Source organism: Chinchilla lanigera, unplaced genomic scaffold (assembly GCF_000276665.1).
Source record: "Chinchilla lanigera isolate Chin_1 unplaced genomic scaffold, ChiLan1.0 scaffold00182, whole genome shotgun sequence".
Taxonomy (NCBI): Eukaryota; Metazoa; Chordata; class Mammalia; order Rodentia; family Chinchillidae; genus Chinchilla; species Chinchilla lanigera.
The window spans coordinates 24,813-41,636 of record NW_004955583.1 but is presented as its reverse complement, the minus strand read 5'-3'; the positions used below and the strand labels follow the sequence as shown (position 1 = coordinate 41,636).

Sequence of the window (16,824 nt, the reverse complement as noted above, 5' to 3'; positions counted from 1 at the left end):
GTTTTTTTTTTTTTTAAATGTCTATGGATTCACTTGTTTAATATAGGGAAACAACATTTTGTCAATACTAGGCACCATAAAATGTAAGCATAATTATTGTCATAGACCTGAATATACTTTGAAGGATTGAAAGTAGCTTTGTTTTAGTTACCTTGTGTGCATATAGTGCAGAAAAGGTCTTCTTGTTTTAGCACTATGTACATTAGCAATCCAAATTCAAGAGGCAGATAAAATTTAAATTCTTTAAACATTCATTAAGTTGTAGAATAATATGCAGGTTTATCTTCCTTTCACTAACCACATTCCCTGTTGAGCACATCATAACAACAGCACAGGGAGGTGAATGATGAAATAGAAAGAATTTCAATACACTAGAAAACAGTGCTCAGTGATACATTTACATTCTATTTATATGATTATACTTTGATCATACAGTACCTTCTTACAGATTACTGACTAATTTGGGGTGGGGTTTATACTGTTAGAGGTATTACTAACATAACTACTTCCCTTATATGCAAACATTAGAGCTATAATTTATTAAGAGTAAAATGGATTATGCAAGTTAACTGGGCAGCTTCTCAAATAATGTGGCTTTATGAAATCAGGGAAATATGAGCAAAGCTGCTCTTGACATAAAATGGTTTCTCAACCTGCTTTTCACCTCATCAAAGTAATCAGCACAGACCAACATGGTCAATCAGGTCACTCTTAATATGAACAGATGCAGGGGAGAAAACAATTGTATGTACATGAGTAAACGGGAACTAGATGCATTTAGCAACGAGTGTCAGGTGTTCATTCTGGATGAGGCTTTACTGACGGCTCATTTCCACAGCTGCGTGCTCAGCGTCTGACCCCACGAGCTTGCCGGCCAGCCTACCGTGGTGCTGGGGGTCTGGCTGAAGCCCACTCTGGTGCTGGCACTGCCCATGCCCATGCTCATGCCTGCCATTTACTGGTTCACCTGTGAGAGGCCCCACTGGGGCTCCTGAGCTTGTGGTAGGCTGAACTTGCCCTGTAGCACACCCATCTGTCCCATCATTCCTCCTTTGGAGCCAACAGCATTTTGAGAAGGGGGCATCACACCAGTTTGTGCACTTCCCATAAACCTATTGGGCATGGGCATGCCCACCATCATGCTTGTGCTTGGACCCATCACATTTCCTAGGAGGCCAGGAGCCACAGGCACAGGTACACAGGAAACCTTGAAACGTGCTTGGTGCTTGCAAGGTAAACAGTATATTTGTGGGTCCCATAAACACACCAGGAGTGCTCTGCTGTTCAATGGTTCCTGTACATACAGAAATAAGATAGAGTCTTTGGAGAGTTGTTTCTTCGCTACTTCTTCTGATTTTGTAGTTTGCCCAGTGATTAGATTCAGATCCCCAGATGTTACTGTAGAGAGAGTAGCAGCTACTGGTACAGAGGAATTCCCTTGAGCTGGGGGCATGATGGTTGCAGGTAAAGGATTAGAAATCATTGATCCAAAGATGTCCAGATCATCATGGAGGACTGACCCATGGCTGTGCTCCCACTGGTCACTGGTGCTTCTGCAGGGCCATCAAGTCCTAAAAGATCAACAGTAGGCTGTGCAGCTTTTTTTTAGGACTGGTACTTTTTTTAGGCTCCAATTGTTGAGCTTCTTTCTTCTGTAGCTTTCCAGTTGTAAGTGGTTTTGTAAGCTTTTGTGGCTCCTTTTCTCTCTTTTTCTCTTCCTTTTTCTTCTCCTTCTCTTTATTTGTAATAGCTATAGCATTTTTATCATAATGCTTTTTCTTCATATTTATCTCTGATGAAAAATTCTACTGCTTAATCTGTCTGTGGCTTTCAAAAGTTCTCCGGAAGACTGCCTTCATAGAGTGGTCTTGCTTTTAGTATTTCCCATATCTTGAAATTTTGCAGAATACTTCTCTATCTTCCTCTCAAAAGCCACCAAGATTTCTTGCATAGGAGCAAGCCTTTCAGGACTGGTTTCAAGATCTTTTGGATTCCAGCTCCTGTGTTCTGGTGTGCACTGGTCTAGGTTGACTGACTTGACCCTGGATATATGAACTCCAAGAATTCTGTGAATTCCAGCACATCTGATGCAAATAAACGCACCAATATTCTAGGACACCCATGGGGGACCTTCAGCCCCGCAGTCAGTGCAGTACTTGTTGTCCTCCTCCCTTAGCAGTTTGGACAGGATGAGCTGGTGCTGCTCGTTCAGCATCTGTGCCTTCTCCCAGCAGGAGTATGTTGCCGTCTTTCTGCATTTATGGTTTCCATAATTTTCCTAAGCTCCTCTATTTTAAAAACCCGTGTCTACTCTAATAGACTTCATTTTGAGCATAACTTCTTTTTGTACCTGAGAGTTTACTTTTTTTTCTACAGCCTTTTCCACTCATTTTTTTTTTTTTACTTCTGTTGCTGTGATTTCAGAAACTTCCAGTTTTTGAATTCTGCCATGTCCTGCACAGCTGTCAAAGTTCCCAGGGTGAAGACAGTGAGAGGATGGAGAAAAAAAGGACAAGAGTCAGAGCACAGAAAAAGTGAAGCCACATGGAGCTCTCTGTCCTGATGGGAGGAGAAAGGAAGAAGGAGGAAGAGGAGGAGGAGGAGGAAGAAGAGGAGGAGGAGGAGGAAGGGCCCCAGTGGCTATGGCATATTCATTTATACACTCAGGAGGTTGAACAAACATGAACATGAATGTGAATGCCGTGTCTGATACGTTATCCAAGTGGCTTGCCTGGGGCACGCAGTGTTCTTGAACCTAGAGCTGCTTATTCCTTTGACCTGCCTCAGGCACTCTGTGTCTTTGAGGCTGGCCTTGCTCTGGCCCCACACATGTGATTGAGCTCCAGCTTCAGCTACTCCCCAGTTCTCCCCCTTTTCTCTTGTGTAGTTACAAGCAGTGGGTGGACAGGTGGAATTGGAGGAGCTGTGTTTGGAGGATTCCATGGAAGACCATTTTATTTTTGAGCACTTTTCATTCTAGATGAACTTGCTCCATGTTGGCTAAAGCTTTCCACTGCAAAGATTTTAAGTCCTGCATATAGCAATTTAATCCTATAAAGCGTATTATCCTAGGACAGTGATCAGTTACTGGTGTAGTTGGCAACTGTTTTATACTTCCTGTTGCTGTACTTTTTTGCTCGATGTTCAAGACCAAATTAAGGTGAGACCTTTATTAATCAAGTTTCGCTATTTATCAAGGTCAGTTAAGTCTCCTCAGGATTTACCTTGGAACCATGTATAGCACCTGTTCTTCAGTCACTGTCAGTCACCTGGATGAGCTATGGGCATTGCTTGACCAAGTTGCTTTCTGGGAAAGTGTGGGAGCTCCTTTTCTCCCAGTGATACTCCCTAGGTGCACTACACACCATAGATCTTATCCTCTGTGGTCCTACAGTCTCCTGGATCAGGAGTTTGTGTAACTCACCAGATTGCATGATGTCACTGGAAAGTTTCCCTCATGTCCTCGTTCCTCACTGACTTCTGAGGGCTGGGGCAAAAATATTGGCTGTCCTGTCCTCTTAACCTGTCTATCTTTCTAGTTTTTGGTCTTCATATCTCAGTTGCTGAATATCCAGAGGAGAAGGTTAATGACATAACATTTTGTAATGGGGCCAGTGAGCTTAATATTTCTATTTTATCTGAATATCAAGCACTTTGGAATACAAAATAGAACCATTATTTTCTAACAACCATGGATGTTCTAATAGTTGAATCTCTGTAGAATGATAATGGGCAACGGTTACATAATTTTACACAGACAATTTAAAATCAAAACCGTACATAATATTGTAGCATGACAATCAAGCTATTTTGTGACATACATAAATTTCCATTTTGACATAGTATAGCTCTTTTAATCATCATCTCTGTCTGATACACAAGGTTTTATCTAATTCATTGACCTTTAATGGGATATCTCAAGAAACTTGTGACACTATCTGTTAATGTCCAGGCATCTCTAAGTATAGTGACACAAATATAGCACATACATCATCAGTTTTTGTTATTATTACTGACTGGTGACCTCATGTTGGCTTGACATAAACCTCCTATCATAACTTATTGGAGCACAAAAGAAAGGCAAATGTCTGAATCTGAAAGAAAATGTCTGTCACCATAAACATTTTAGAAGACGGTACACCTGGAAGGCATGCATACATTTAATATAGCATGAAATTAACAATGAATTGTCATAACCATGTGAGAAATCTTTGTTTCTTAATTTATTTATGTACCAAGAGCATTTTCTGTGAGAAAAACTTGTTATACTATTTCTAGAAAACTTAATCTTTTGCTGATGACCAATTTATTGGGGGTGTCTCCCATAAGGCTATGAAGATTATTGGAGCTTCTCATTAATGAATAAGGACTGGATAGTTATCCAGGCAGCTGCTTTATTATTCATCAGTTGGAGTCCTGTCCAATAGTCTCTCCACACCCCAAGGGATTTTTGTGTAATTATCTTAAAAATTTTCGATGACTTATGAAAATCCTATCACAGTATTTAACACATTTTTTTTTGTCCTTTTGAGACAGGGTCTTGCTATGCAGTTCAGGCTGGCCTTGAGCTCACTTTGTAGCCCAGGCTGGTATCAAACTCACAACGATTCTCCTGCCTCAGCTCCCCAAGCCACCACAACCACTTAACACATTATTTTTGAACAACAAGAGACTCTGAAATCATTACACATAAACAATAATATACATTACATTTACACAATGAATTTTAGCATCTGGGTGGAAGCATATCAGACAAATGCTTCAAAAATCCAAAAATGGAAAAAGAAAGAAAATAAGAAAAAAGAAAAATAACATTGGTGAGCTCAAATAAAAAAGTCAATAAATAGACAAAAAACACATACATGGACAATCAGCTTAGAGTGCACTCAGAGTGCACTCAAATATAATTTTTTTGGCCAATTTAAATTATAATAACTTTTATAATTCTAGAAGTTTGTAATTATAAATAGATTAGTCAGAATTTTTGGTAGGTCAATTAGAGATTTCTTGTAAGAAAATTTGGAGGGAACAAAATCTTTTATCTATAATAAATATATAATTTTGTATTTTATTTTGTCTTAAGAATACTGGCAATTTTTGTGTCTCTTTCTTCTATGTAACATCCAGCTCAGTTATCTCCATACACTTTGTCACCTACTCAGACCTTCTTTTCTGAGTTTTTGGTTACCATCTCCTGGGCATCCTAGCTCAATTTCTTCAATTGGCCCCCGGTTGGGTCTAGCCCCATCTGTGCCTATCAGCTGTGGCACAGCTCCATGGCATTATTGACACAGGACTGAACATCAGCTTCTCGAAAGGAGAACCTACTCCTTCTCCAGGTCTGGGACCATGACCAGTCAGACAGCTCACTCTGGCACCCGGGCAGGCCATGCAGTGTTTTCTGGGAAAACACAAGCACACCCTCTACCCCAAGTGAGTAACGGGCTGGGTACCTTCCATTGTCCAGTATGAAAATCTTTCAAAAGGACCCTTCCCAGACTCTTTTCCTTTACCTGATTAAATTGTCTTTTTGCTTCTGTAGTCCCACCCCTAGTAGGATTTAAAAAGTTAATAGTATACAATGCCAAGTGAGGTCTATGAAGTGTGAATTTTGTAGGGAAAGATTCCTCCTTTTGTTTTTTGTATTTGAATTTTGAGTATATGGTGAGAGCATTCAACGATTCCTTGCCTTGAGGGTTGTAAGGAATTCCTGTAGTAAAGGAAATGTAAAAAGTTTATGAAATAAACTTTTATTTGGAAGGCTGCACTTGTACAAGCTGGGATATTGTCTGTCTTAAATGCAACCAAGGGTGCTAAAGGTATCCAAACAATGAGCAATGACATGTTTAACCACTTCACCAGTGGGGCAGAAGAAAAATAAATCCTGAGGAAGTACCCTTTGAAACATGGACCCAGTACAGCCAGCCAGACTCAGGAAGGTGAGAGACATCCATTTACCAGAGATGACTGCAGTGTAGCCCTCAGGGATGAACCCCCATAGGGAATGAGGGAAGCTGGATTACACATGAGGAACATTGTTTAACAATTTGTCAAGCCTGTTCTTGAGATAAAAGAACTGTTTGTGCAATGCAGAAGCATTTTGATAGAAGATGGCATGGGAGGCAGAAACCTGTTGAATGGTATCTGAGGGAGCCACAGAGAAAGTGGTCAGCAATCTGTCTACAGTAACATTTCTCTTAGTGAGAGGCCCTGGCATTTGGGAATGGGAACATAAATGACCAATAAAACAGGGGACATAGAGTGACAAAATGGCAAATTGGAAAGTGTGAAATAAATGAAAAAGATCTTCCGGGTTGGTGTGAATGGTAGCAGGTTCAGTGTGGTGCATCACACTGCAAACATTAGCGCTGTCTGAAAAAAGGTTAATTGAAGGGGATGAATGATCTTGTAAGGCCCATATAACAGTCTGCAATTCAGTCTTTTGTGCAAAAGAAAAGCCTATATCCTGTATTTGGGGGCTCCTGCTTGCTGCTTCTGCCTCTGGCTGCAGCTCCTGCCCATTGCCTCAGGGTTAAAGATGAGCTCCCTTGGTCATGGTGGTGGCTCCTTGGCCTGAGGGGAGGACTGCTGCCCCTCAGCCCACCGTTTGGCACTGATGCTTTGGTGGTGGTGACTGGGAGGGTGTCATTGTCCACCTCGCTGCTGGGGATGAGCTTCATCTCCAAGTGGGAGCTTCATCTGAGCTGAACAGGCTTGACAAATTGTTAAACAATGTTCCTCATGTGTAATCCAGCTTCCCTTCATTGACCAGTGCCCCCTCCCCAGAGGATGCTGCAGTTGCTATCTCTGCAGCCATGAACACCATTTTTTCCCTGGATTTTCCCTCCTCTGATTGGGGCTGTTGTGGCTTCCACAGCTCCAAGCTAAGCATGGGATGCAAGGGCCCCTGGGGGTGGCTGGTGGGTGGGCAGACACAGGGGTGGCTGGGGGAATCCTGGCTGAGTCCACCTAGGGCTGGAGCACAGGGCCCTCTTTCCACTTAGCCCATACCCCTCCCTTCTGCAGTGCTGGGCTGCGCTGGCCGCATGGGCAACCTGATCTGTGCACAAATCAAAAAATTTTCCCTTCCACAATAAATAATCTCCCAGACTGAAATATGCTTTAGCTATTTCTTTTTTGTCCCCGTTCCTGACTGGATTGAGCAGAGCTAGAGGGTTTAAGTTCTGTCAGGGGCCTGTTCTTCCACCATCTTTTTTCTGCTCAGGACTGAATTTTAAAATAGTGCTCCAAGCCAAATCTTCTGTGGTCATCTCAACAGGTGCAGGACTATCAAGACACTCCAGGTCCACAGAAAAGTATGGGAATCCATAATAGAATAAGGATTTATACATACATCTGTTGTTCTTGAGAACCTACTTGCCTATTTGCTCTTCAGAGATATTTTCTAGGTATAGGTCACTTTTCTCAGCTCTAAGAAAGATAACCCTGCAAATTTTGGGGATCTATTGTACTTTAAATTAAAATTTTATTCTCTTGGATATCTGTTTGAACCTATTTTATGGAACCTGGTTATTTCCTATGTTGGGCATTTGTGGTTTTTATCACTTTCCCTAGCTCTTCTATCTTTTATGTGAATTTTTTTTTTTTTTGGTACTGGGAATCAAACTCAGGACCTTGTGCCTGTCAGGCTGGCATTTGTGCCACTGAGCTATATCCCCAACCCCTCCTCTATTTTTAAAAAATCTGCTTCTAAGTTGCTTATGGTGGCTAGCTTTATTACTCTTTAGGAAATGACTACTTTTCAGAGATGCCTTCTAGGCTTACATGGGTTTGACTTTTGAGTCTGTCCCAAGATCCTCCCTCTTCCATTTATTAAGGATGAGATGTTGCTGCCTGTTTGGCCTAGAACCCAGTTCTTTGGCACTGGGCTATTATTGTCTATGACCCCCAGACAGTTGTGGTATTGGCCTTCAAGGAAAAACAACTGTTCACAGCAACTATGTCACCCTGGCTAATGTAGTACAGTCAGCAATAATAGCATCAGGCATAGTCTAGAAAATGACACTGTGATGACTAATAATTTGCCACCTTTAACCACTGCTACAAGATTTATACTTACATCACAAAATCTCAAACAAACCAGAAAATGTTATATAGTAAATGTCCACTCAGTAGAGTGATTTTACCCTCAGGGGAGAAAATTTTTTTTATGATGTCATTTTAAATTTTAATAAAATAGATAATTTTGTATTACATAGAGAGTAAGTCCATCCATGCACTGTTGATAAAATTTTTAGAAATAATTTCTATAAAAAGTTGGGTATTTATGCCAGGGATATAGCTCAGCATCATAAGCACCTGCCTGGCAAGTGCAAGGTCCTGAGTTCGATTCCTGGTACCAAAAAAAAAAAAAAAAAAAAAAAAGAGAGAGAAAAATAGAGTTTACACCCAAAAAGTTGGGTATTTGATTGGGAAGAAATTCATTATAATGTTACTTCTACAGGTACAGAATTTTATCACCCTATTCTTTTAATTTTGTGAAATTTTAAAAATATACAAAAGTACCAAAAATAAGACAAGATATCCATATACCACAATGCAGAATTAGTGAGTACCTTCACATATTTACTTGCAGAGAAATGGATACTTATATAAACAGGTGAAGCCCCTCCCCTCCTCCCCTCCCACACTCACTCCCATCCTTTCTCCACTCTTCACAGGCCACCCTCAAGAGTTTGGTCTGTATTCTTCCAACTGATTTCAAAAACATTTACATATGTATGTGTACCCATTAGCAATATAAAGTGTTGAACTTCATCAAGGAAATGTTTACAATTCAAATTTACAAAGTCATTGTACTATATGCATCATTCTCCAACTTTTTTCCTCAACACTTTTTTAGGTACTTCCACGAACATGTGGCTCTCACCTGTTGCACTTTTATAGATGTATGTGTATTATTACATCCTAAGAACTTTCCATTTTATTCTAGGTGGATATTTGAATTGTTTCCAATATCTGGCTACTACAAATTGAGCCACAGAGAAATTCCTGGTATTTCCTGAGCATACACGTAGTAAAACTATTTATGTATTTTTCAATTTGTTACAAGGAATGCTTTCCTACTCCCAAGGTCATAAACATTTTTAGTATACTGGCTTTTTATAACTGTCTTCAATTACTGTAAGTTTTATTTTTCTGTGTAATCCATGGCTCAGGGGAGAAAATTTAAAAAGGCTAAGAGGGAAAAATAAATAAAAGAAGAAAAAGAGATGAGAAGCAGGGCTGAAGGACAAAAGATTACCAAGCTTTGTAAAACTGGTGAAGAAGACAGGAAGGAAAGCAAGAAGAATCCCCAAACAATAGCAAAACAAAACAAAAAACTTCACTAAAGACAATATTCATACTCATGGAAAACATGAATTTTCCACTCTTCAGGAGCCAAAGGTCAGGACCTTGATTTTTATTTCTTAGTATGTTTGTGATACATAATTAATACATATATTGTGAGGAGGTGGTATGTACACATATTGCATCTTAACCCTTTTTACTTTCCCTTCCCTCTTTTCCCTCTCCCTCCCTGTATCTCCTTCCCATTGCCAAAAGTTCTCCCTCCCTGAAGGGCTGCAGGCTGGACACTCAGACTGGTAGGACCTAGAACGGGGATTGTTAATCAGGGAAAAATTCTCAACATAGAATGTCATCCTATGTTTAGAATGAGAAGTGCAACCAGGTGTGGTGGTGTGTGCCTGTAATCCCAGCACTCAGGAGGCTGAGGCAGGAGGATCATTGCGAGTTGAGACCAGCCAGGGCTTCAAAGTGAGCTCAAGGCCAGCCTGAACTGCATAGCAAGACCCTGTCTCAAAAAGAAAATAAAGTGAAGTGTGCAAATGGATTAAAGGGAGAAGAATTTAAACAGAAAGTATTCTTTGTTTATTAACTGTACATCAGCAACAGCAAAAAAAAGTGCAAGAGACCATGCAAAGACAAACGACATGGTCAGTTTGGACAACATAGCAGTTCAAATAGGGAATTTCCAACTCAATCACTCATATAGAAGTTGAACACACCATTCCTTTTCATAGTTTTTTCTTTCAGTTCTTTTGATTGCCTTCCAGAAATGGCTTGCAGTGCTTCCTGCCTCTGTATAAGTTGTGATTTGATAAGTGGGGTGGTAAAAGGAAAAGCATTTCTAAGAGTTGGGGAGACATCTCAGGAGATGAGTGACAGTGCTCTTGAAGGAAAGGTAGTGGAGAAGCATCATGACAGAGACGAGGCAAGCACTGCTCACTGCAGAATGGGAAGAAGATGCGTTGAAGGTACTGGCCATTTGGGTCCTGAGTTCTTTCTGAATCAGACCTTGGACTGGCTGCTTTTTGGGAACATGGTAGGAAGTGGGGATGGGCTTTGTTCTCAACAGAGGAAGCAAGGTTTGACGTTATAGGACTACTTTGAGTCGTTAAACTTAAAGTTCCCTCTCCTCCCAGAGGAGAATTTCAGAAAACTTCTTTAAGTTGTCAGGGACCTAAGCCATTACCTTAAATAAGAATATATGAATCGTGTAGAGAACCTAGAATGAGGGCAACACTTAACACACAGGAGAGGACCTTTACTGAAGAAATATCCATAATGTGTACACTGGAGTGATACTTCTGAATGGAGCATGAGGCTCCAACCTTGACCAGAGGGATTATCCCTATCTTCCAGAATCTTCTAGTTGAAGTTCCAATTATCTTTTGTGAGTGAAGTCCTAGTCTAGTTAAAAGAGATCATGTTTTAATAATGGATATATACAAAACACAAGAAATACAGATTAACAAATAACAATGAGCATGGTCTTTCTGCAATATGCAAGGTACCATAGAGCAATGAGACAGTAAAAAAATAAACTAACAGTCCACAGATTGTGTGTCCTAAGCAGGGTTTCCTCCTGAAGTAGTCAAAGAGAGTATCCTATGACCATGAGTATCCTTCTCATGAAGCTGTCCAACGTTGGAAACTTGTTTTGGAAGCTACTTTCAGAATCTAGTATATACCTTCTGAGGCTTTGTTGTTGACTTTACTTTTGATATTTAACAAGCTTTATCTGGATAGGAGATGCAGGTAAATAAGCTGGGAAATCATTAAGTACATTTTAACATGGATAAGAGGTATGGTTCAAAAGAAATGAGGCTAACTGTGACCTGGAATTCCAAAAAAGAAGTTCCCAGAGAGGAAGGACAGAGATTACTGAGACGGAGCTGGAAGACAGTGGAAGGTTAGGGTGACACGGCAAGTGAGCTCATCAAGAAAGGCACTCACAAGAAAACCGAAAAGGCAGGAACAAATTAAGCTTCACTGGAGCCGGCTGATGGACAGTCTCTAATCAGGAGCCAGAGAAGATGTCCGCCCTGATCTGGGTCTCACCTTCAGTTCAAGTACATTTTAGGTTTTTATAGTAACCGTTACCTCATTTTTGGGAATCTTACAAGAATGTCACACAATTATCACAAAGTTTACTTCTCCCAGAAGGTCCACAACCGAATTCCAAATGACGGTTGCAGGTTAACTTTTAGCCCACTTCCCAGTTTGTCCTGTTTGTTCTGTTCCCTTTTTATGACTCTGCTCTGAGTTGATAACTAGCCAAGGTGACTGGGGTGAACTACAGCTTAAGTGAACTTTAAGTGATTTCTCTTAGTATGGAGTTAAAAACAGAAAAATGGAATGTCTCTTGCCCTATCAAGGGAAGCAGAGAGTATAAAGGGAAGCAAACATTCTAAGCAAATGTCTCTTGGTTTTCTTTATTCTAAGGAAGTGTCATTAATGACCTTTGAAGCCAGCCTTGATGACAGAGTGAAGATCAGTGAGCACACTGGGTCTAGGACCAAGGGTCCTTTGCGTGACCAGGGCCTTTGGTGGGGCTCCAAGACCCTAAAGCCACAGCGAAGAGTATCATTTCACAGCACCGACAGAGATGACCATCCAGCTCACCCTGAAGGTGGTGAAGTCCAGTGATGAGGAGCTGACCTTGTTTCTGGTGGAATTAAGTAACCAGTGGCAGAGGCACTTGCTCCAGGTATGGAGGTCCAGCTCAGTGATTCAGGTGAGAAAGATGATGGAAGTGTTGACAGCCATAACCCCAGAGGCCCAGATTGTGACTTGCAATGGAAAGAGACTGGAAAATGGGAAGAGCATGATACTCTATGGCATCAGAAAGGGCAGTCTCCCTTTTTTGGTGCACTATTCCATAGGGAGTTGACTACTCTGAGGATGGGGTTTTATCAGTTTTTTTTTTTTTTTCTTTTTGAGACAGAGTTTCACTATATAGTTCAGGATGGCCTTGAGCTCACTTCATAGTCCAAGCTGGCCTTGAACTAGAAGTGATCCTCCTGTGTCAGCCTCCCAAGTCCTGGGATTGCAGGGGTGCACCACCATGCCTGGCAAAGGATGGGGTTATATCAGAAGCACAGAGCTTATTTCCTTTCGGCTCTGATTCATCACCATTTCAAAATTAATGAGAATAAAAAGAACAGTCAGATGTGGAGTGGAGTGGATAGGGTGAAGTGTATTTTTTAATTCTGTAATTCTTTAATTCTAACAGTTACCTGATGGTAACTGTATTATTTATGGCTGTATTATTTATTTTACTGAGAATAGAAAATAAAATTTGGGGAGTGGTGCATGCATCCAGGCCTGGTCCACTGGTCCACCATGTCGAAGGTTTCCTTTAAGACCACGCTGACATCAGACCCACAGCTTCCGTACAAAGCACTCAGTGTTTCTGAAAGTACACCTTTCACAGCAGTTGTGAAGTTTGCAGCAGAAGAATTTAAGGCTCCTGCAGCAACAAGTGCAATTATTACCAATGATAGAATAGGAATAAATCCTGCACAGACTCCTGGAAATATTTTTCTAAACATTTCAGAGCTGTGAATTAGCCCTAGAGATCGTGTTGGAAGTTGCTAATATCTGCTGGGAACATACAGTTACCTTTCAGAATAAAAATTGCTATTTTTATTTTGGCTGTAAAAGTGAGATGAGGCACTTAACATACAATAAAACACAAGAGTCAATGAAACAATGAAAGGTGGCTCTTCTGTCCCTTCTTGTTCATATTCTTTACATGAAGAGAAAGTGGTTATGAATGGACAGTGCCACCACTATAGAAAGTCATACAGTGGTTGCCTGCTGCTTCACAAGTAGCGAATTCATTTGTGGCCAATAGATTGTGCAACTCTTTTTTACCTAGAAAATAATTCTGATAATTTTTTGTAAGTAATTTTGGAAAATTAAAATTTCCTAAGTGTTACATAATTGTCTTTGAGTTAAAAATGTAGAAAGATTGATTATGGATCATAGATGGCAGTTTGCTTGATAGCATCTTATAGACTCATACATAGATTCTTAAATACACATTTCATGATAAATATAATAGACATATCAGTGAATATTTAACTGTCTTTATCATTTATAGTTTGTTTTCAAACTTAATGAAATTAAGTTTATGAAATCAAATTTTAATTAAATATCAAAGAACCAGAAATTTAATTTCTTGATCTAACCATTATGTGCATAAACTAATGTCACATGCCAAAGTCCTTAAGAGTGTTGTAGAATGTATTATTCATTATGGTGGAATCTGATGATATGCAGAAGCATCTTTTGCTGAGCTATGCATTTCTTTAGAGTTAATGTGTCTATCAGCTTCTAAATCAACTTTTTTCATGAAAAAAACCCTCAAGAAATGACTCTTTTTGAAGATATTATTTTGAGTAGCATTCTGAAAGAATATTGTTACAGAAGTTCACCAGAAACTTGAAGAAATACTGATCAGGGCCAGGAACATAGCTCAGTGGCACAATGCCTGCCTAGCAAGCATGAGGTAGTGAGTTCAATTCCTGGCACCGAAAAAAAAAAAAAAAAAGAAATACTGATCAGAAATCCTGAAGAGTTACATTTATTGAAGACCTAACTTTTGAGGAAGCGCTAACATTAATCACCCACGTGTGTAACAAGCAGAGATTGGGAAAGCCCAGATGACCAGGCCGTGGCAAAGAGGAATGAGTGGCAAGGACAACAGTAATGAGTGACAGGAAGCTGTCACACAGTGTCACAGAGGATGCCAACAGGTGCACAGGACTGCAGACAGTATGTTAGAAAACCTGAAATGGAAAACAAAATACTTGACATAATCTTAGACAGCAAAGTGTATTTCTTGTCCACAGACTTAAAAGTACCCATTATGAGCATTCAAAAAATGTATCCATAACAAAACATTTTATTTGTGTTTACAGAGGAAATCAGTGCCTGCACACAGTTTGAAAGGTGAAATGAAGAGTCATAGTGGTTCAGAATCAGTGCTGGACCTACTGTATTACAAATGACTCATCCTCTAGAGCAGGGGTTTTGTCTGTCTAGTTCTTTTTAGCACTGGAAATGTAGACGTCAATAAGTAATTCCCAGTTTATTCATGACTAAAGTCTCTCTAAGACCAATATTTACCTTAGCATGTTTCATTGTCTTCACAGTTACGGGCCCCAGGTTCACTGAAGAAAAAACTATCATGAAATGCAACCAAATCAGCATCTGAAAGGTGACATCAGTACTTTAAGAAATTAACATATTTTTCACAAGTCTGATGAGAAAATAGTGAGATTTTCAGTTATCAAATGGAAGAAGCTTTGCTAAAGAATAAATATACTTTGTTTGGAATGTTTTCATTAAAAAAAAGCAGACCTGACTCTCAAAGGCCACTATTCAGCCTCAGTCGACCAGCTGTTTTCTAAATTCCCAATCCTTGAACTTTTTTGGCTTAGTTTAATTTTTTTTCTATTCTTCTAGCACAAATACCTACTTCTGTTTGCATAGTTAAGTTTATGGTGTCTTGTGCCATAAGTGATTTATTTAATACTTTGGTTCTTTACTTTTGAAAAGTATACTGTAGTTCTTAATGTATTTTGTTGAACACTACATTTTATTATTAAATAAATGTGGTCTATAAATTCTCTATGCAGAATGTTTTGAAGTACTGTAATTTAAATGTATTACTGGCCCATAATTATTTATGAAAATACATTTTGTTACATTGTAAAAAAAAAAGAAAATTCCTCTTACAGACAGCATTCAAAGCTGGCATGACATTTAATCTTTTATACCTTCTGACAGAAAAGCTCCAATTTCCTTTCCCACAGGATAAGATAGTAAGTTTTAGGTTGGGATTCATATTTTACTAATTTTTGAGTTTCTATATTAAGATCAGTACTTCATGTATAATGTCACTCAATAATTGTTGGATAAAATTGAATTTCTACTTATAGAGAATAGTGAAATGATTTATTATGAAATGAATTCTTAGCTCCAATATGACCACATTCTAATAAAGAACTAATTTAGAATTTCATTGAAACTACTTCCCCTCTCCCTAATGCTGCTTGGAAAAAAAAGCTGCTTGGTATGAAATTAAGTCTGCCACTTATCCACTATGTCCCACACCCAATTAAAATTATTCTTATTTGGGGGGTGGGCATGGAAGGTATTTTCCATGGGCATCTAGAGATTTTGTGTCTCCAGTGGGAGCTTTTGGGAATACGCGTGCTTCAGGAGGAAACAAACTTTCTGAAAGTGGTGCACTATGGACCAGTCTCTGCCTGGCTGTCTTAGAGTCCAGCAGGTCTTTTCCAGTTCACACCACTTGGGCGAGGCGGGCAAGGGGTTGGCTTGTGGGTTGACTCCAAACTTCTGTTCAGGTTCCGGGTGATGAAACATCTCTGGTTTCTTCGCTGGATCCCTGCTCTTTCCTTGAGAATCTGAGTCCTCCTCTCCCTCATCATTTCTCTGTGTCACTGCTCCTCTCATGCCTTGCCTTCTTCCTCACTAGTCTGGTTCCTTCTCTTTAAAACCTGTTCAACACCCACTCCTACAGGTCGATTCCCCAACTTCGCCCTGCTCAGCCCCTCTCCACATCTGTGGGTGCTCAACAGCGGGTCCAGGGCTTTCTGGCGGGCGCTGGTCACCTCCTAGGTCTGCATGCTGTTGGACCGGTTTCCATGGCTCCCTTTTCTGGATGGCATCTCCTGCAGGGCAGGCCTATGATTTTCTCATTAACAGTAACGAGTCCCAATGGCAGAGAATGCGGGCTCTCCCACAGTCTTCCACTGGACTGGGTGAAGGGGTGGTTACGGTATCCCCTGAAGATGAGGAAGCTTCACACCAACCATGCTTCCTTCTTCCTTTATCTTAGGATAAAGCCGGAGGCCCTTTCCTCCTTCCCCAAACAGATACAAATACGAAGCGCACAGGTACAACAACCATTGTTAATTCCCTACACTTGGTAACTCTGTATTGCTTGTGCTGTTCTTACGCCATTTTGTAAATGGATGTCTGTTTGTTAATATGTTCTCCTTTTATTTTTAAAATAAATTTAAAAAAAAACCACACAGGGATTTCGCCCACAGGAATCGTAGCCCTACCTGATGAAAGGGTCTCCCCATGAACCCCAGACTCCCCGGAACAAATCTCGCAGGTTCGAAAACTGGCTGACGGGCGTTTCCGTGCCGGGGCGCACTCACTTCCGGTCCTGCCTCCGCGCCAGACTCTCCCGGAGCCTCCGCGCCGCCCCCTGCACTTCTTTGTTCCTCAGGGTGTAGATGAGCGGGTTGAGCGCCGGCGTGAGCACGGTGTAGAACAGAGAGACGAACTTGCCCCGGCCCTGGTTGTAGCTGCGCGTGGGCTGCAGGTAGGTGTAGCTGGCGGAGCCGTAGAACAGGCAGACCGCGCTCAGGTGGGAGCCGCAGGTGCCCAGCGCTTTCCGGCGGCCGCCGCGGGACCTCAGGGCGCACAGCGCCCGGCCCACCGCGCCGTACGAGGCCAGGATGACGGCGCACG

At 40.8% G+C, this 16,824-nt stretch overlaps 2 protein-coding genes and 2 pseudogenes across 2 annotated transcripts in view; 2 read left to right on the top strand and 2 right to left on the bottom strand.

Annotated features, from left to right (window-relative positions):
* Positions 1 to 826: 826 nt before the first annotated feature.
* LOC102028247 lies at positions 827 to 11,414 on the bottom strand (annotated as a pseudogene).
* Positions 11,415 to 11,763: 349 nt separating this feature from the next.
* On the top strand, positions 11,764 to 12,199 carry Ubd (ubiquitin D). Its single transcript, XM_013509775.1, is given in 2 exon segments — positions 11,764 to 11,909; positions 11,911 to 12,199. Coding segments are annotated over 2 exon segments (435 nt in total).
* Positions 12,200 to 12,607: 408 nt separating this feature from the next.
* LOC102007607 lies at positions 12,608 to 12,976 on the top strand (annotated as a pseudogene).
* Positions 12,977 to 14,135: 1,159 nt separating this feature from the next.
* Positions 14,136 to 16,824, bottom strand: part of LOC102027590 (putative olfactory receptor 2I1) — a 3,866-nt gene continuing 1,177 nt past the window's right edge. Inside the window, exons 2-3 of the mRNA XM_013509774.1 lie at positions 16,509 to 16,822; positions 14,136 to 14,526 (exon numbers count right to left, since the gene is read on the bottom strand). Of these exons, the coding sequence (XP_013365228.1) occupies positions 14,520 to 14,526; positions 16,509 to 16,822 (321 nt within the window). The 3' untranslated portion in view covers positions 14,136 to 14,519. The remainder of the gene's footprint in view (positions 14,527 to 16,508; positions 16,823 to 16,824) is intronic.